Source organism: Carassius auratus, unplaced genomic scaffold, assembly GCF_003368295.1.
Source record: "Carassius auratus strain Wakin unplaced genomic scaffold, ASM336829v1 scaf_tig00217515, whole genome shotgun sequence".
Taxonomy (NCBI): Eukaryota; Metazoa; Chordata; class Actinopteri; order Cypriniformes; family Cyprinidae; genus Carassius; species Carassius auratus.
Genome location: NW_020529106.1, coordinates 137,195 through 159,513, shown reverse-complemented (window position 1 = coordinate 159,513; position 22,319 = coordinate 137,195). Strand labels below are relative to the sequence as shown.

Below are 22,319 nucleotides of genomic sequence, written 5' to 3'. Positions count from 1 at the left end.
CATGCTATTTAAGAGATGCCACCTCCGTAACTCAACCTGCAAATTACCCTGCTGTTGTGAACTTTGCTGTTGAAGCAAACTGTGAACTGCTGCGATGGGTTTTTGATATAAATGACCTGACTCCCTCTTAATGAGATGCAGTCGAGAGAAGTCATGCACAATTTATGCCTCTGCCACGTAAACCTTATTGTTCAATACAATACAACTTCACTATTTGTTGCATAAGACTAGCCTTGGTTAATAAATGATCTCTAAAGGTGCATGGTCTCTTCTGTAATATGTACATTTCTGTGTTAGCCGAGGCAGAAAGACCAGAAAGCATCTCCTCAGTGTGACCGGGCACTTGTCCAGTGTCTTGGCGGGGTCAGAGCGAGGCCTCAGGGGACGGGGAAACCCAGCGCTGCTTAAACAGGGGTCCTGCTCTCTTGGATTATCTACTGGATCTGCTGGCAGCGATAAATCTAGATAGGCACGTAGTCCACCTCGCCCTGGAGATTTCCAGCTGAAATAATGATAGCATGGTCAGAAAGAAACAGCAGTGGGTCTTCGATGCTGTTTTTGGAGGAACGATGTAGTTTAGTTTATCAAAAGATAAGTTGTTCCAACACTTTATAGTCTCAGGCAACATGTTGATTAATGGAGGCCTCTCTGTTAAAATGAGTCTTAACATTTTCTGTTCGTCTACGGTGTGAGGGTGTTTTGGGTGCTTTCCAGGGCTTTGCTAAGTGATTTCTAGGATGTTTTCAAGTGGTTGCTTCCTGGCTCAAGTCAAAAGACTTGGTTTAAAGATGATTATTCTAATCATCACATATAGTTTTGTTCTATCTTTAATGTACTGTAATTGTTCCCAGCTAAGTGAGGACATTTATATTTCTTCCTCAAGATGGGCCAATGAAACAAACTGCATGTCTTTTCTAAAAACGTTTTTAAGAAGTCAAAAGTATGTGGTTTTTCTTGATCACAGTTATATCCGGTGGGAAACGACGTAAACCGAGTTAATAGAATATCAAACAAAGTTAACAAATAACTAGCAAAGTATTTTTCTCAGTATTTTAACTAGTGTTACACACACACACACATTTTTACTGAGCATGACAAGGAGAACGGCCCAATATGTCTGCAGCAGTACATCAATCTAGGCTTTTGCACAGATAGTCCATTTACTTATTCAAATGAGTCTAACATGTGTCAAAATGGAGAGAAAATCTGAGATTTGACATGTTTTAAAACATCTCATCATGGGTAACGGTTTCTGACAGCCCCCCAAATACGTTCAGAGTTGACGACATGACATCTGCAAATGTCTTTAAATTACCCAGAAATATGAAACTTACAAGCCCTAAATGATCCGCATTTGAGTCCATGCCAGTCATCCTTTGGAGATCCGCACTCGTTTACATTCAGCCCAAAAGACACTTTTGTCCTCACGGATGGAAGTCACATGCGCCCTTACAAAAGGCACGATTGACACGTAGCCCGACCCATTCCCAGGTGCAAGTTATTTACAGATTTCCCATTTAATTACTGTCAGTCCACAGAACGGGAAGAAAAAAATAAAAATAAATGATGATTTATAATAATCACGGAAACACGTTTCCCAATCCAAGACTATTGGATGAGATCGAAGCGATTCAATTCCATTGAGATGCCGTATTCATTCAGCGATGCGGAGTGTTCATCTGCAAATGGAATTGGGGAAATTATATCACACCTTGAGTGCATGGAAAGAAAGCCTCCGTATTTGCACTAAAGTATGCTTGTCGTCTCGTGTGTATTTTCTCATTCACTTGAAATACTTCGCCTAAGGAATTCAGCAAGTAGCACAGTGCTGCAGTGAAACCAGCCTGATGTAAATCATGTGATCAACAACCTTGAAGAGACTGAATTTAAACCCTTTAAAACACTTTGCTCTATTATTATATAGGATCAGTCTACAGTGATTTACTAGACGTCAAGAGTATTTCAATTTGCTCTCACTCCCGGTGCTGAAGGTCATGTGCATTGTGTGTGTGGCCTTTCATATGATTCTATTTGCAATGGCCGAATGAGGTCGGAAAATAACTGACCTGTGGATTATGTCTAATGCATGGTCACTTTCAACGCTAAGGCCACGGATGATTTGTTCAGCATGGTCACTGCTGATTTGTCTCATGATTCTGCTGGGTGTCTCCTCACTAATTGGTCTTGGAGAGAACAGAGGCAATTGTTAAATAGGAAATAAGAATAAGCAAAGGCTACGGCTAGCAGGGTCTGATTTATTGGGGTGGCGTGTCAGAATAAATTACAAGATGTTTTCCAAAGTTCGCTTATGGCAAAGTTTGCAAGGTGAAGGAAAATTTCCCTGGCTTTCTAAAGTGGGAACATGTCAATGAAAGAATCATGGTGGAAAAATGTCAACTGGTGTGGGCCATAATTTCACACTATCACCCGGGTTCGACTGACGTCAGAGTTTGGTTCGTTTGGATGATGTGAATCACACCCGAGAACCGTACCCGAGTCCGTTTAAAAAGGGTGGTCTGGGCTACGGTTCATGTGAACTTTGGTGCGGTTCGCTGCTGATCTGAACACAATTGTACCAAATCGCGGTAGTGAAGTACTGTTAATTACGTGTTATTTTATGAAAAATGTGTGTTTGTGTGTGTGTTTCACTCATTTTACTGATGAGTGTGATTGACGCGCTGCAAACAGAGAGCTTTATGTCTCATTTCTGATTATCTTTAGCATTCTTCAGATCATTTGCAGTACATTCGTAAGACAGACGTCAGTGGCGTTTTGTACCGAAGCTTTGTAAACAAAACGAACGGTTCAAAAACGTAGTGCAGAGACCAATGATATGCTTATGGCGCCTTCTCCTGCGCCGTTGTTACTATGCAATGGGGTAAACAGCTGCTGGCTTCATGACGCAAGCTAACTGCAGTTCAGACCCAAATAAAATAATATGAACGCAGTCCATCAGGGGCAGGGGAAGGGGCGAGCAATCGAAGTTGGGTTCGGACCAGGCAAGCAAACCAAGTGTGAAAGCACTCTTAGTTAGCTTTGTCAGTTTTAACTGTACACTTTAGCGTTTTGTGTACTCTAGATGAAAAATAGCGACATGGCTTGCCAAACACACTACTCATTTATCTGTTTTATGAGGTGTCAGGCTTATTTGACAAAACTACATATCCCATCATTCTCTGTAGCAGCATGACGCAATAGTTTGGTTCTGGATGTAAAAAAACGTAAGGTGACCATGCATTTTCTTTTTTGTGGACATATTCTGCTCAGGATTTCTTTCCTAAAGTGTCCGGGTTTTGGCCTTGTTTATCTATTGACATTCTCTCTTCTGCACTCATGCATTAAATGTATGTGCATTTGCATTGCTTTGACCATTTTCTGTAGATCCCGCCTTTGTACGCCTCAATTGGTCGAGACATGTTGTGAGCTCTGAGGTTGTTTGTATATGCTTTTTTTTTTACTCATGTGGAATTTGTGGTGAAAAACTACATTACCCATGATTCTTTACAGAAAATTCTACCAGAGTTGCATTGAGCAAAGCATGCCAAAAGAGCACTTTAGCTCCAATCACTCCCAATAAAGTAACACAAATTATTTAATGAAATCAGTCTCACTCTCATATGCTTATGCTTATATGCATATTTATTTCTAGTTCTTTCTAACTTTAAGCCTTTAAGTGCACAAGTCTTTAACTTTAAGTCTTGTACCTTAGTTTATTTTTGTCCAATTTTCAAAGTTTGTAATGTTGTGATTCTCCTAAAATACTTTTACATAAATATTGCTATGGCAAAAATACTTCAAGAACCAAGGCTGTTGGAAATTTTATCAGGCACTGTTGTATACAATACATTAAAATTAAGCAGTTTATGATTTTAAAGACATTTGATCAGAACCCATGTTGACAAGTCATTTATTATTCACACCATAACTAGCGAGTATTTGTGGATATCTGAAAGTTAGTTTGCTATAGAAATTCACAGATTCTGATCTTATTAAGATTTATTAGGAGAATTTGCTTTGCTGTTACACATTTAGATATGCAAATGGCTGCTTCTGCGAGGGTCAATTGTTCATTGATCTTCACACCGTGCACTTTGTGCCTTTAATCAGCATATTTGTCCTTCACGAGTGTTGCTGTGAAATCAGAACACACTAATGCCTGTTTCTAATGAAAACGAAGGGCCTTAGTTCAAGTTTAGATTGTCAGCGCTTCGACTCTTGGACGCTTTCCCAGCAACTGAGGACAAATTTCCTTCCAACCTTCATATCACTAGCAACTGAATAACAACAGGTAGGGCTGAATACGTGACATGCCAGACAACATGAACACTCGAAACATTACTGGGCTTTCAGAGACCTGCTTTTTTTCACAAGCAGCCTTTCTCCTTTTTTGGCGGATAATAGATTTTTTGAAGAAATAATACGCAAGGCTGCATAACTTCACTTTCTGCCGTTAAAAGTCTCTGTATATAATAAATAAAACAGAGATTGCAGCAAAAAAAAAATTACTTCCTCTTTTCTGGCTGCCTCGATATTTTAAACATGTTTTATTTTACCGGGGAAAGTAATAGTTTGTTAAAATAGTAGTGTTTATGAATTGTACAATTATATAATAAATAGTTTCTTACATAATAAATAGATTGAAGAGGACTTGAATTTAACTTGATCTTCTGCCAGTGTTCACAGGAAAAAGCATGTTTTCACTTAGAGTTCAGTCTCAAGTCTTTAGCTCTCACACTAAAAAGGAAACGTAGGACTCGAGTACCATTTGACTTAATTACATGACGTCATATTACAGACAGACCATAGTCAAAGTCCCTCCAGTGACTCACAGCAGATGTAAGTCTGTCTTCTGCTATTGGAAAATCAAGAGTTCATGTCACACCTTTAACCATTAGACCTAATAATATATTATGTACTGTACTACTGTATGTCTAGTGATATATTTTATATTTTATATATTATTTATATATTTTATAGTGTTTCTTAATGTTTTTAATTATTAAAATAATTTTGAATTTAATTAGAATTTTAGTGTTTTTAGTAATTATGTTCTTTTGTCATTTTTATTAATTTATTTTGTTTAAAAAAATCTATATTTCTATTTCTTTATTTGTTATTTCTGATTTAGTTTTATTAGTATACTTCACAATTATTTCGTAGTGTACTAAAACTTATTTTTATATATATATATATATATATATATATATATATATATATATATATATATATATATAATTTTACTAAAAATAAAAAGTGTATAAATCACTTTAAGTTTTTCACTTCATATTTATCTTATATTTAATTTAATCTTTATTGAAAACGATTTGTAATAGTTTTAGTTTTAGTTGTTGTGAACAATAGCACTGATGTTTACTTCATGCATACTTTAAAAGTTAGGAGAGCCAAAACTAACTTGCTTTCTGAGAGTTAGCAAAACATCTCTTTCAGTTCAACATTGTGTGTTAAAGATAGATGAGATTGTGAGTAAAATATAAATTAGATGAAATACTTCACGTGAAAAAAAACAACAACAATATTATATATATAATTTTTGACATTAATAATGAAATTAAGTTTTCAGTTTGTCATAACTTGCTTAAATAGATTCATGATAGATGTCATAGATTTATATCAAGGCCCCTTTCACATATAAAATATGCACTTGTGACACAAAAGCTGCTAATTCATTTAAATGAGTAATTAGAAAGCATTCCATCATGAAATGTGGTGTTTTGCATCGAACACCAACCAAAGGGAAGAGACAGCGTGTACCTAATGACCTAAGGTCAGCTCGCTGAGTGCTTTGATTGAGCCGCTGTGTTCTGATTGCAACCTCAGTTCAATTACATACTCGAGGTCAAAGGTTTCACCGGTCATTACACACACACACACACACATACACCCACACACACACACAACATGCATAATACCGGGTGAGCAGCCATCTGTAGGCATTGATTCTGTTTTCTCTGAAGTTTCCGCTCTTTTGCTGATTTCCTCAATCAACGCAGATTAAACATTCCACAGCTGTGGGAGAACAGACACTGCATTGTCATTGCCGTGCATTCATACGTTTGAAATGTGTACATGTTAAAGAACTATGTTCAAATTATTTTTGAGGTTTAAAAACGAGAGATATACTTCTGCCGGCACATCTGTGTGAGCTTAAAGGGATAGTTCACCCAAAAATGAAAGTGTGCTGTTAATTTACTCACCCTCGGGCCATCCGAGATGTAGGTCAAGAGTCTTCAACCGGGGGTCCGCAGCAGCACTTGCAGGGGGTCTAGCAATTAATGTGTGATCACAGATAATTTTTTTCTTAAAAAAAAAAAATTAAAGCATGGGTAGAAAATATCACAAAGTAAATTTTAAATATAAGCTACCTAAAACCTTATTAAATGTTCATTATGCAGTGCAGACAACTTTATTGATTTTAATGGAACATTAAGAGATCACGAAATGAGATGTTTGACTGCTTTGTAAGATTGTACAATTATAAATGGAGCGTTCTTTCATACTTTCGAGGCTGAATAGCTAAATTTGTTGAATAAAAGTATTGTTTTTTATGCTGCTAAGAGGACTGATGGCCAACTACATTCTGCAAAGTTTTGGAAGCGACATACACATAAATGCATGGTTCATTTTGAAGCTGCTATTGACATAGTGATACTAGCACAGGACAAAAACATGGCATGTCAAAATAGATACGCACAGACACTAATAGAATTACTAGAGATTATATATATATTGTAAGCATGACAATAGTAGTGACAGTACTAGATTTTCTAGTAACAAAATGTTTCTTCTTCCTGTGTGTAGCTCTGTAGCATGACAAAAACTGATTTTGTCACATATTTTGTCACATATGCTGTATATGGGGCATGCAGCCTTAAAGATAGTTCACCTTCAGTTGCTGGTCCTCATTGGCTTCCATATTATTGAGGAGAAAAAAAAACACTATCCAAGTCAATGGGGACCAGCAACTGAAGGTTAACTATCCTTTAAGGGCCATTGACACAGAATGCATTTTCTGTTCAAAAAGACAATAAGCAAGGTAGTGTTCTTTTTTTTTTCTTTATTCTTTTTTTTACGTAAGCACTGCGTTTTATAGTGGCTTGTCATATGAAAACTTTACAAATTTCTAGACCTTTGGACCAAAATTTTCTAGAGATTATTTTGTAACTAATTTGGCCTAATTCCATTTCTCTGAATTTAATTGTGTCATCAAATCATGTTGTTGGTCCAGTTAAATATTTTAAATTGCAGGAACAATTGTTTATTTCTAATTTTCCCAAAAGAATATATTTAAAACTGAAATAGGTTAAACAGAATAAAAACAAGCTTTGCTGACATTACTTTATGAATAATCAACTCCAACACTGGATAATTGGTAAAAAAAAATTCTATAAAGCATTGTTTTAAAACCTGTAAATATATAAATTAGATTGATGACAATGTTCCCATGCATCACATATGAAAGGTGACATATTATTGTAAATCACAGTATTGTGAATGCATCAGTGCAGCTTTCAGTGGGCAGGACTGCTTAAAGTTATTGACACAAGTGATAAACATGAATGGATAAATGAGAAAACAACTAGCTCGGCGTGCTTCATATTACAAGGGTTATTAAAAGACCAAAAGCTTTGCAAAGAGGCAGACCTAGTACGTTACTGTGTAAAAACATGAAACCGATGAAAACATGAACTCAGATGCACTGTAAAATTTATACCAGGTTCTAAACCAAAAGCATTGGAGGATAATTTCTGTGCTCAGTACTCATATCTCATGTCTTGAGTTTAACTTATTGCAAAGAGTATCTGTCTTCTCTTGGGAATAATGTTTGTTTCGTGTCTTGGCGTCAGCTGATTCGGCTCTGCTAGCTTTGCTGCATGTCCATATTTAAATGCACACCACATTTTTCTCAGATGCACAGTTTTTTTTTGATGTAGGACTTAAAAAACAGATTTTCCTTCATGACTAGATTGACTGAGGACAATTGAAAATGTCTGTTGAATATATTTACAATTTTAATGAAGTCTTTACTGCAATGCATCTTTTTGTTTGGGGAAAAATAATTGGAAGTCATGTATTTAGCCAATATTTAATTATCAGTTTCCACATTTTTTCATAATACAATTATGAAAAAGATACGAGATATGAATGCAATGATCAAACACATTTATCTAGTATGTTCACATGTAAAAACAATAGAAAAGCAATGTAATTTAACAGAAATGAACAGTAAAATGTGCTTTCTTTTGTACTCAACACATGAAGATGGATTCATTTGAGTAGTTTGTAACTAACAGAGACCCATTTTGTTTGTTATATTGCAAAGAAAGAAAGACTTAGTGGCTGCACAGACTGACGATTTGATAGCAGAATGGATTTCTGTGTATTATAGGCTTCTATTCAACGATATGGAAATAAAACAAAGTTTTATTCTAGACACGTGTGTTCATTTAATCCTGTCAGTCATATTTCAAGGGGCATATAAGGACTGCTTACCTCTTTTTAGAGACAACTTTTCTGCTACCCCTCCTCCTCCACGTCTCCTGTTTCAGTTCTTTGCACCTATAATATTAAATTATCCGTCTATTTATGCGTCTTACTTTACTCCAGTAGTCTGGAGCCCTGCCATAATGGACAGTGCATCGAATCAACCTACAGTATCTCACCTAGAATTACATCAACTTGTGAAACAGACAATATACTGCCACAGGAAATAGCAGATCTAAGTGGAAAATCTAAGTAATGGTCATAAAGTTCACACTGTCTTGTCTGATCTATTAGCATATGATTCTTTAAACAACAAATTCACTAGACGTGACAGAAAAATGATTTCGCTGCAAAATCCACACATAACGGTAACACTTTATAATAAATACACAGTAACAAAGCACTTATAAATCATTTGCAAACTATTAGTTTATAGTTAATTAATAGTTTATAAACTGTAGTTAATACACTATATACAAATAGTGAGTTCTTCAAATTTATTTTCACACTAAATGACAAAGTTACTGTTTTATTTGTTCATATTTAAAGAATTAGATAATGTTTTTTTAATTAACATTTTATTAACAGTAAATAGCACTTAATTTAGTCACAGAAAATCGGAATGACATTAATTAAGAGCTTTACTGGACATTAATTTCATTTATATTCATTGTTCCTTAAAATGTTTACAGATATATTGAGTGCGCGCGCACACACACATGCACGCACACATGTGTTGGGTTTCTTTATTTTATATGCACTTTCTATGCAAATAATAAATAAATTATGTACAAACTGTATATTCTATCCCCTAAAACTACCCTAATCAAAAATGATGTATTTTAACAAATGATCAAATGAGTATTTGTATGTATTTCATATTGAGATCACTGTTTTTTTTTTTTTTATTATTAATTGATGATTGATTGATTTTAATGTTTAGCTTCTGGAATTGGCTTAATGTACTTGTAAACATTTTAACTAATACTAGTACAGTTAATGTCCAATAGTAGTTGGTTTAAAGCATTTTCTGATTTTCCATGACCTTACAGTACATAAAAGACTGAGAACTGTTTGGGATTAATAAGTATTATCTAATTTTTTTTTTCAATATTTAATAATTAAACAATAACACTTAATTACTGTGCCAATAAATGAAGAACGCACTATTTGTATGTAGTCAATAAATGTTAACTATTTATAATCTCATAGTTTGCAAATGATTTGTTAATACTTTCTTACTATATAATTATTATAAAGTGTAATCCACATAACCGTTCAGATTTCTGTTATGTGTTAGACAGGTAGAGCTTTATAGCTCATGAAGTGTCTCTTTATCGGGTCTTAATCTCAAATTCATTAATCTGTAACGAGCGGCAGGGGGTCACCTCTTCCTCCAGCCTGCGGTCACAATAACAGGCTTCAGCCTACAATTACATAGTCAGTGTCAATCTTGAAGCAAAACAATGCGTCGGATGAGAATTGCATTAGTTTATTAGGCATTTTGATGATTTTTCTGGAAAAATCTAGAAGTATACTAGAAAATGAATTTCACAACGCTTATCAAAACATGCATCTGAATTGAAACTAGAAACGAATGCATGTGGCGGAAATATAAAGGTTTCATTGCTAATCATTATTGATCCACCATCGCCTGTGAGATCTACGTCATCAGTAACTTAAAGAAATGATCTTCTTCATGAGCAGGACTTGTCTTTTTCGATCCCTCTGTGTGGGCAATGTGCTTTCTATTCCTGGCCAGTGTTTTTACGCCAGTTTCCATGGGAATTGAGGTGGACAAAGCTGTCTTAAATGTCAACATTTAATAATTAGTGAATCAAACTTGCTCTAAATGCATTTAAAAGCATATCTTCACTCACAATTATGCATCAGGGTTCCAGAGCTGAAATGTCTCCGGTTGAATGGACACGTATCAGTATTTTCATTGTTTCGTACGATCAAATGGTTTTCAGTAAGTCTGTGTTATCTCTCTGTTCCCACAGCAACGGGTTGGCGAAGAGGATTGCTCTCATCAGCTTCCTGTCACTGGTCATGCTCATGAGCGTCCTGGGAAACCTGCTGGTTATGGTGGCCGTCTGCAAGGACCGGCAGCTCAGGTCAGAATCCACCCGTCTCCACCCACAAAAACATCCACCTACCTGTAGGAAAAACATCCCTTTTTAGCATTTCATTTGTGCAGCTCAAGTGAAGTGACATGACCTGTGTTCGAGTAATTCTTACTAGATGGATTTTAGAGTTTAGCTGAATAACACAGGCCGTTCTTGGGGTATCAATAAAATAAAAGAATTCAAGTGTTTCTATTATAAGCTAGAGCAAACTGTTTTAATCAACTTTTGACTATTAAACTTTTAATTATAACTGAGAAAATGAAGTGGATGAAAGATAAAGAGCTAAAAACAGTGAGGGACTGGGTTCGCTGACGTGTGAACAGATTTATTTTTGGTATTTTGTCAAACAGATGGAGAGTTTTGTTTTAATTGTGTTGTTTATAAACCGTCAAATACCTCAAACATGACAGAATTCATGATGTTTTCTGACTAAAAGTGATGTCAATTCCCAATTAATGAGATTTTACTACTAAAAGACTAATAAGATGGAAAGCAACCTTGGCGGAAAAACATACATTGAAACAACTGAAACAATGTTGCCAAAAAAATAAATACTAATAATAATAATTAAAAAAAAATACTATTTCAAATTAGAAAAAAAAAAAAGAATTGACAGTTTTTAATGTTAGAGGATCCAATCAAAACCAATGAAAAGAAAATATACGGTATATACTTTAATTTACACTAAATTGTGATTAAAATAAAACTAATATGATGAATTGTGAGATTAGATTAATATTGTATCTTAAATTGGATCAGTTAAGATATGCAATACCATTCAGAAGTATGGAGGGAATTATTATTATTATTTTTTTATTATTATTATTATTATTTTTTTTAAGCCTCTGCTCACCAAGGCTGCATTTATTTAATCAAAAATACAGTAATAACAATAATATTGTTACAATTTCTATTTGAACATATTTTCAAATGTAATTTATTCCTGTGATCAAAGCTGAATTTTCAGCATCATTCTGATATACTGTTTTGCTGTTGGACAAACATTTCTGGTTATTGTTAATGTTAAACATACACTGTGCTGCTTAATATGTTTGGGGAAAGGTCATACAGTTTTCAGGATTCTGTAGGTTTCTTTTGTCTCTCAAGTCTGGAGGCACACGTATGTTTTTCCCTTTAAGAAATAAGTCCTGAAAGGTTACCATTCATCAAGGTTACCAAGAAACTCTTTGTAGTGTCAGAGAGGGAGTCATGCACTGAACACTACGTCATGTCAGTAGTGATAAATGTCTTAAAATAGGCCATCCGATCACTCCTCCAGCATGTGATCTTGTCTTTAACACACAATGCACAGTGATTGTTAAAAACGAGTGGATGAGCTCATCATTGTTTAACAGTGTCTCTGGCAACAGTGGGTGTTTTTTTTTTTTGTCATTAGTTTTGCAGTTCACCTGCTCATACACACTTATACATAGCCTCTTTGGGTTTCATTTCAGTGGCTAATTAGCAGCTTGGTAATTACCTCTTTTTGAGTCCTGCTGGGTTCTTGGGAAACTATGCATTTGTTTTTGCATCAATGAAAGCTGAATGGAGCTCTGAGTCCATTATTAACAGAAATAGTCCGTGTCTGAAAGGAAACAACAGTGCTTGTTTGCTCAAGCTCCAGATCTCCACCCACACTCCATCATATCTCACCGTCTCACCATCATCTCAGACGGTCTAGAAAGTGTCAGCATCACAAATGTGCCGTTCTGAGGAAGACACTGATACGGCCAGAGACCGATATCTGAAGCAGCGGATTCCTCTTTGAAAATGCTTCTTAGATTCAAAAAGGGATAGTTATGCCATCGTTTACTTACCCTCATGTCAGTCCAAACCTGTATGGCTTTCATTCTTCTGTGGAAGATAAAAAATATATATTTTGAAGCTTGTTGGTAACAAACAGTTTTGGTCCCCATTCACTTCCATTTTATTGACAAAAAACAGACATTTCACACATTGTTTTGTGTGTGTCTGCGTGTGTACAACCTTAAATTGTAACTTGATTATTGTGTCTTATATATATATATATATATATATATATATATATATATATATATATATATATATATATAACAAAAGGAAAAATCAGATGAAGCACATACTATTTAAATTTAAAACAAATAAAAAGAAACAACTAACTAACTGTTTTTGAGTTGACACAATTTAAATTGAAATAAAAAGGCTAATATACAGTGCTTGGGGTCAGTACGTTTTATTATAATTATTGTAATTATAAATTATTATGAATAAAAAAAAATATATATATATATAAATTGGTTCTTTTAAACTTTCTATTTATCAACCTATCCTGAAAAAATTATTAATAATAATAATAATCTATCACAGCTTCCACAAAAATATTTCCTAAGCAGCAATCAGCATATTAGAATAATTTCTGAAGGTTCATGTGACACTAAATGCTAGAGTAATAATGCTGGTAATTCATCTTTACATCACAGGAATAAATTACATTTGAAAATATATTACAGTATAAAACAGTTATTTTAAATCAAAATAATATTTCACTGTATTTACTGTATTTGTGACCATATAAGAGCAGCCGTAGTATGAGTAAGAGACTTCTTTTAAACTAATTAAAAATCTTTCCAAGCCCACACTTTTGAACAGTATAGTGTTCATTTAGTTTCTTTAAGGTTGCATGATGGGGAACTACTCATTTAAGTTCACACACATTATTTGCCTAAGAAATTTTATTAAAAAATCATGCAAGCTATTGTTTTCATGTTTTATATCCTATGAACACAGCGTTCAGGGAGCTCTTTAAGTTCTGTCGGTTTTCTGATGTCTCTCAAGCCTGGAAGCCGCTTCTTATCTCCTCAAACGTCATTCCACACATCACTTCATACATTCCTTCCTATTTTTCACATACTATACTTCCCTCTGATTTATAAATTGCTTATCCTGTCTCATACCACCCAGATTCTTTCACTCAAGAGGCATCTGTGTAATGCTCATCTGATAATAGAAGTCGAGGGGAAAATAATCTACATTTCTCCCTGTCTTTAAGAAGGCGCAAAGAGCGAGTCACATGCCAAACTTTATGTCATGACGGTGAAGTCTTTAAAACAGGCTGCCCTTCATACTAGAACATCTGGTGCCATTTTGCTTTAATGATGCATCCAAAAGGGATTTGTAAATACTGCCACACATCTGATGGTGTAATTATGAGATGCCTGTTGCTTTTGATTCTTGGCGTCAAATTTGCATGGAAAAAATTGGCATCAAATGTGCATGGAAGCCAATCAGTGCCCCTCTCTGCATTCTTTGGGAGATGTATATTGTTGACAGGCAGCTGGTATGTGTATTTTATGCCATGTTATGGTTAGGTGACAGAATGATTTCAGCCTATTAATGCTTCTCCGTGAGCTCTATATAGATCTGTGTGTGTTCAGAAGCTCAAGCGAGAGTTTTACTACTCATTAATAGGGTACCAAGAGCTCTGGAGAGCCTCAAGGGCAGCGAACATTATGACAACCTATCAACAACGTACCACACACATAGCACATACACGTTGTTGCTGCTTTCTCCAAGTAGCTTATTTGATAGCGAGTATGAATTTCTGCTCATTAGGAAACACATCGTCTAGATTGCTCTGTTTACATCCATTATTATATTTAGAGGGGTAGTTCATCCACAAGTGGACAACTTTTATGATACTTCCATATGATACTCACACTTTCCTAAACGCCTTTCCCTAAAATCCCCCCACCTAGAAAAAAAAAACAAAAAAAAAAAAAAAAAAAAAAACGAATATTTGGGTCGTTTTATAATTTTGTGAACATTTCAGGTCCATTGATGATAATTATGTTTTTCCCATCCTTTTTCTTCCGAAATATCATGTGTTATCTTTTAAGAAAGTAGAAAATATAATCTCAAACTTATATTTTGTGCACTGTTTTGCAGTTTGCTTGAAATTGCAGTTTTTGCACTTTCGATGAGTTTTGAATTAAAATTTAATAAGTTTCAATTAAATGTGTAATTTATATCTATACTACATTTGAATTTGTATACATAAATACCTTAAAAATAAATATTTACATATAATTCTTGCAAATAAGAAAATAATTCATTTCAGTAACTATGTTAAGTCATATTACTAACTTAAAAAATACTGAGAAAATAAATAAATGTTTTATCATTAAATCATATGACCAGTATCATGTGATGTCATTTTCTTCTGTGGCAGACATTTTGAACACATATTGCACATAAGTGTCTTCTTCATTTTTTCTATTTTGATCTCAACAGACCTATTGTCAAGTAATATATTACTTGTCGAGAAGTACGTTTCTTATTTTAATTCAAATAAAGATTTAAAAAAAAAAAATTCAGGTTGACCTGATCAAGAAAATGAGATTTGGTTTGCCAGACCACTGAAATTAGTCAAAATGGTGAAATAGTCATCTATGTTATCTGTCTGCTTATACAGGTTTTCTGTAACATAGTTGACAAACTCACCATTAACAATTAATCTTGCCACAGACATTACGCTGATAAAATATATCAACTACAAGGTGTGCGATATGTCTGCAGTGTAATAATAATTGTTATGTTATTACAATTGTTATTTTAACTATGTGCAAGCTGATGTTTTCAAGTATGTGTCAATTAGCAAAAAAGAAATGCATATATAATTTATTTTATTTTTTTACTTGATAGTTTGGCAAATCTGCAATGTAATGCCACTATTAGAACAATAACTGAGGTTGCTATTGATTTCGTTTGATTTCATCATCTTTCTGCTTCACCAATGAGAAAAGTTCCAATCAAAGCCAGAGCAGAACATTACTGCAGTGTTTCGTTCCTGAATGAATCTGTTTTTTAAACAAATTATTTGAGCCAATGATCCATTCAGAAAAAGAGTCACTTGCTTCTAAATGAATCAGCTATATTGAACGACGAATCATTTAAATGTTGTATAATAAAAAATAAAATAAAAAATGTCAATATCGCACCCTAATTTTAACTGAAACCAATAGTTTTTTCCCCAATTTTATTAAAGGGGTAATATGATGTTGCAAAAAAAAAAAAAAAATATATATATATATATATATATATATATATATATATATATATATATATATATATATATATATATATTAGGGCTGTCAAAATTAGCGCGTTAACGACGTTAATTAGTTGTTTGTCATTAATTACGAAAACACTGAAGACGCGTAAGGTTTTACTTGGTTTTACTGGCACTTGAAGCCTTCAGAACGTGAAAATATCGATCCTAAATTATTGTGGCAGAGCAAATGAACACCTCCCAAAAACAAGAGTGCCCAGAGTGCAGAGGGCGCATGTTTGTGTTTCAGAGTTCATTCTTTCGAGTTTCTCATAATTTGCATATGCAAAATTTCATAGATATGTGGCTATATTTAACCACTGGTTCACCTAAAACTCTTACACTATCTGTAGTTAAATGGCATGGTTTGATATAGTACTCAGGTAAATTTGATCTAAGTAAATGTTAAACTTTTGAAATTCAGAAAAAAAGAACCACATATTGATGAATCAATACATGAAAATTATGTATTTGTGTCCTGTTATTTATCTTTTGGTATGCATTTCAGAAAAAAAAAAATTTAGGATTCAGGTGTAATTGCAAATAGTGATTAATCCTGATTAATCCACTGAAAATTCTGATTAATTGGATTAAAAATTTTAATCATTTACTGTACAGTTAAACCGTGTAAACACATTGCATTACACCCAATACACAATATATATATATATTAGTGCTGTCAATTGATTAAAAAAAATTAACTAATTAATCGCACAATTTTTAAAATTAATCGCGATTAATCGCGATTAATCGCAATTAACAGACTGAAACTTTTTGGATATGTAAATGTAAAATGTAAATAATTAATGTAAACTCAAGACAAAGAAACTATTTAAATTCAAAATATGATTGTTTATTGGAATTTTTGTTTAACTTGTAACACAGATTTTCTCATGTACCTACAACATACCTGCAATAAACCATCAATATCCTCCAAATTAACTGTTGGCTTGAAAGCCATATTTATTAAAGAAATAAAAACACAGGCATGTAAGTATCATTTGAATTTCAAAACAATCAATGCCAATAAAAAACAAAAATGATTTCCATGTTGAATTCTAAGTGGACTGCAAAAAAATTCCAAAGTATAGTCATTGCCAGTGCTTTAAGTGGGCCGGTACACACCGGTACTGAGTACCGCCACTTCCAAATATAGCTCTTGAGCGTACCGCCACCTCTCCGTGCGCCCAGAACGTGCTTGTAGCGTACCGGTACGCTCATTTGGACATCTGTTTTAATAGAGGTTTTAATCTTTTACCTGCACTGCCGATTTTCAGAGCGCCCTTCACAATGCAAGCTTCCTAATTCATCCCACCCAGAGCAGAAACTACATTACCCATTCACCCTTAAGTTATACAAGTGAATAGCGCATGTGTCGCTTTTCCCACTGTTAAGTGTCAACAACTCAACGTGGCCGGAGAAGGTGTGTGAAACTCGTTGTGAGTTATACTAAAGCAAAATCTTGAGTATTTATTGTCTGATAAACATTACAAACTGTCTGCGGAGGTTGAGTCGTCCTGCAGCCCCCGCTGGCTGTTCATTGGCTGCAGCATCTTTTTTCTAAGTTCTAAAAAAATACCGTAGACGGAAAGGCACAAATTTAGATATTCATTTATCTAATTAATCTATAGCCTATGCACAAAGACAATATGTTCTTTTTGTCCCCTTTTTGTTTTAAAGCTTGATGAAGAGAGAGAGCGCAAGTTGCTGCAGCTGAGGAGGACAGTGATGCACGCGCACAGGAGTGATTGACAGTTCGCGGCACTGTGTACAAAAAATACTCCGCTACACAATTATTATGTTATTTTCGTTTAAGCTTATTAACGTTAGCGTTACAAAAAGGTCTGATTTACGCACTGTTACAGTCATTGTTTTTTTTTTTTTTTTTAAACAATGATATTTGAGTTCATGATTTTAATGTTGCTGTTTCTTGTGGCAGACTAAATGAAGAGTAATGTTTCTTGTGGCAGACTGAAGAGTAATCCGGCAGAGTTTTATACTGAAACTTTCCGTCTAAAAGTCCTTCCTTGGTCTTATCCATATTTCTTTGCACGTTGAACACACATAGGCCACAACTGGAAATAAAAAAAACTGCAACCGCGTTAATTGCGTTATTTTTTTTTAACGCGTTAAATATTTCAAATTAATCGAATGCGTTAACGCGCTAATTTTGACAGCACTAATATATATATATTATATATTATATATACGTTTACACGGTTTAAGTTCAAAAAACATAATTTTTCACATACTGTACATTATTGTTGCCCCCCTATGCCCTGCCTTTCTGAAACACTACGATTTTTACAAAGCTCATCTTTCTGAAAAGCATGGTGTGCTCTGATTGGCCAGCTAACTAGTGTGTTGTGATTGGCCGAATATCTCAAACGTGGAATTGAAATGTTACGCCCCTTACCAGACTCATGAAACTTTCCTCCATAAAATGTGCTGCACACTCTCGAATATTTGGGTTATACTGTTCTGAGACAGTGTTGCAAAAAAATCTTAACCACTGATTTCTAGTTGTGTCCTCTTTTGGAAGGTCAAAAGTTACACCTTCTTTCTTTGCGTCTACATTTGGGCGGTGTTAAAAAATAAGAAATGTACATATGCTTTTCGTTTGTCCCACAGGAAAATCAAAACCAACTACTTCATCGTCTCGCTGGCGTTTGCTGACCTGCTGGTGTCAGTGCTGGTGATGCCGTTTGGTGCCATAGAATTGATCCATCAGAACTGGATCTACGGTGAGACCTTCTGCCTGGTCCGCACCTCTCTGGACGTGCTGCTGACCACTGCCTCCATCCTACACCTGTGCTGCATATCCCTCGACAGGTAAAAAAAACAATCGCCCATTTCATTTCAGGATTCTCATTGCGTATTAATCAAGTGCTTTGAATTTAAATTCCGTAAATGTATAGACCTGACACATGACTGCAGTTGCTGTTGTCATAGCAGCCATTAATTGTTTCGCCACAGAGGATGAGCACTTGAGAATTTAGTTCTGTGAACTGTGTAGGGATGCTGTTTCCATGGCGATCTATGTGCGGCCACACAAAGTCCCTTGCCAAGTAAATCGTCCACCAACACTAAGATTACGAACCTAATAAGTCTTAGAGTCAAGCAGCAGGCAAACGGTTAAAAATATCTGAAATGTGATTGAGGAACATCTTGTTGTTGAACAGCGGAGTTTTAAGACTAGAGGAGAGCAAAGAGATGCTGATGGCTCCAGGGAACAATTGAGAGAGAGAGAGAGAGAGAGAGAGAAAACAAGTTTTTTTAGGCACTGGGTGTTCAAATCTTGTTATAATCAGTGTTGACAGTGCTGCTTAATATTTTTGTGGAAATCATAATTTATTTTTTCAGGATGATTTGATTAATAGAGAGTTTAAGATAACATTATTTATTTGAAATTACAAACTTTTTGTCAAAACCTCACTTTTATTATTTTGTAAAAAAAATGTGTGTGTGTGTGTGTATATATATATATATATATATATATGTATATATGTGTATATATATATATGTATATATGTGTGTGTATATATATATATATATATATATATATATATATATATATATATATACATTTTTACCAAATATAAGATTTACTATTTTAATTTAATTGGATTTTAGTACAGTGACAGAGTTTGTATGTGATAAACCTTTCAATAATTGTATTAAATTATTTAATATTTTTCATTTAAATAATTAAATAATAATATTAAAAATATAAACATTGTTATTTTTAGAAACAACATGACATTTTATTTTTTAATGAACTGGTTTTTATGCATGAAAATATATACCTTAATTTTAGGATAGGTGTCCCTCTCAGGGGATCAGAATATTTGATAACCCAAACCGTATGAAAATCTCAGATGTATCACATGCTTTTATGCAAAGCAACTTAAAGTAGTCCTATTATAGAAAAAATCCCCCGGATCAGTCTGGAGTTAAGTGCTTTACTCAAGGGCACATTAAGTGACAGTATGGATAAACAATTCTTAATAGTTTTCCATACGTTTATGATTTACAATGCACAAATGCTGTAGGTTTCATGAAAGACTGTTGCTCTTTGTGAAACATTAAGGCTCTTTGTTAAAGTGTCTGTATTTTGCTCTGCTTCTGTCCGCTTGTTGCTTTTAAAGAATTACTGTAATAACCACAAGAACAAACAACAACAAAATATAAGAACCTCAAGAGTCACCAATTGTGCCATGTTTTTCTCAGTCTTTTTTTTTTGCGTATAACTTTAATGGATAATTTGTTTGAACTCTGTGAATGGACATTCAACAGTAATCTGTTTTATGCTTTGAGATTCTGTTTAGTTTCTGTCCTTGTTGCTGTCAGAATCAATTGCTCCATCGTGAATAATAAAAGCAGAAAATACTCGAAAATCCTTGACACGGTTTAGTATCTTGAGCATCTTGTGCGACATTGGCAAATTGTAAAGCTACTCCATTTAGCTGTTCAGTAAAGCACTAAGCCTTAGTTTCAGGTCTGGCCCGTTACCCCAGAGTGATGCATTAGACCTCCGCGTGATATTCAGGATGAGCTTTGAGTGCTCAGCTGCTTCCCTGGTTTACGTCATTCGGCCCCTGAAGTCACACAGGCCGCCTTCCAATGCCTCGCTCGTTAAAGGGGGCCTGAGGGCACCTCCAGAGGAGGGGACTCATAATATTTGGTTTGCTCTTTTGTCGTTTGATGTGCATCTCTCTCTCTCTTTCTTTATTCTGGCCTACGTTTCCACTGAGTTGAGAGTCAAATGATGATGTAACTATCTAGTTGCAACATATTTCTTCTAGTAGTTATCTTAAGGCCATCATGAACTGCTTTTGATGCAATGACCATCATGTACAAAATTATTTAAAGGGAAAAATCACCCAAAAATTAAAAACCTGTCATCATTTATGCACACTCAAGTTGTTCCAAACCTGTGTGAGTTTCTTTTATCTGTTGTGCACAAAAGATGATATTTTAAAGAAGATTTTGAACAGTTGATGGTAGCTATTGACTTCCAGACTATGGGGAAAAATATGGAAGCCAATGGCAATTAATTTAATAAGTTGAAGTAATGGGAAAACATATGAGTGCCATTTTGACCCAGTAGAGAAGAGTACAGCTCATATATGTGCTGTATGTTTTATTTATGTTGAAATATGGTCACAGTATGCTGCTGAATGTTATTACAAGCATACTATATATGGCAAACTAAAATATACATTTTAATGCCATTTCTATTGAACATTGTATGGTGTTTATTTTTAAATATATTTGTAATTACGTGTCTGTAATAATGAAGTTGTAATTTAGTACATAAAATGTACTAAATAAAATGTGGCTCTGACCGAAAACGCGCTGTGGAAACGCGTTGGCTTAGTACTTTTTGTCCCTCTCTGCTATTATAGTTTTGCAAGATGGCGGAACTACATGGAAGCCTCCGTCGACCTACCCGTCCCATGTATATAAAGATAATAAATTCTTCATTTACAAGGATTAGTTTAAACATTGGCATAGGTATTTGTACACCATTGAGGGCATATTTATGAATAAAAATATTGATTTTAGATAATAAAATACCTAAAAAGTTACTTATTGTCCCTTTAACTGTCATTTTGCATTATTGACGCACTGTTTTCCTAATGAATGTTGTTCAGTTGCTTTGATGCAATCCTTTTTGTTTAAAGCGCTTTATAAATAAAGGTGACTTCACTTGACTTGACTTGGCCATAAACACATCTAAGTAGTTCATATGACTTGTGCAATATATTCTAAGTCATGTGAAGCCATTTGTGTGAAAAGCATGCTTAAAATAAGTCATTAATGCTTATTTAAAAAAAGAAAAAAAAAAAACAGTGGCAGATGTTTGTGCGTGATTGTTGGTTTGTAAAAACAAAAATAGTAGGAAGAGATTTTTATGCTACCCGGTTCATTATCTCTGCCTTTCCTGCTACTATTTATCGCATCCACACTCCACTTGGCATCGACTCCTGTGCCGTTGTTTGGATTTCATTAAAACAGTGATGTTTTCCTGAGTACGAAGGAATGAAGAGGTTCCAGTCAACTTGGCTACAGGCGGCACTTACTGCAATCATGGATCTCGTGCAAGGGAAATGGCACCCATGCCAGCTATTTCAAGTCATTTGCCCTTCTGAGTTTTGACAGTGAGGCTGGCCGGGTGTCCTTCAGGCGCTCACTTAGCACAAACAGCAATAATAGCCATGTCATCTCAATATAGACTGTGTGAAATGCGCTCCGTCTTGTTCTTAAAAGCAGTTTTCTCTCATGTAATTTTTCTTCGGCCTTCGGGATAGTAGCAGTCTCTTCTCATTTCTCAGACAAACCTCTCACGCCGAGCAGCATGTGTTTAGAGTCTGCGATGCAGCGTGAGTCTCTTCAGATGATCTGCAGTCTCAGTCTTGATTTAATGCTTAATTTAGTGCTCTCCATTATGCCTCCATTCATCTGACTCATTCTGGTTGAATACTAATTGTAGGTGCTCGTTAGCTGTGTTATTTGTGTGTCACGAGCCACCACTTACATATGTTTTAGAAACTTCGGCAGTTCTTCTTGATAATTGCTGTGTCTATTAACAGTGGAGA

The 22,319-nt window shown here is 34.7% G+C and overlaps 1 protein-coding gene across 1 annotated transcript in view; it reads left to right on the top strand.

Annotated features, from left to right (window-relative positions):
• The window catches only part of LOC113101102 (5-hydroxytryptamine receptor 4-like), an 87,926-nt gene that overhangs the window by 21,458 nt on the left and 44,149 nt on the right, over positions 1–22,319 (top strand). The window contains exons 3-4 of the mRNA XM_026265577.1: positions 10,506–10,619; positions 18,349–18,549. Of these exons, the coding sequence (XP_026121362.1) occupies positions 10,506–10,619; positions 18,349–18,549 (315 nt within the window). The remainder of the gene's footprint in view (positions 1–10,505; positions 10,620–18,348; positions 18,550–22,319) is intronic.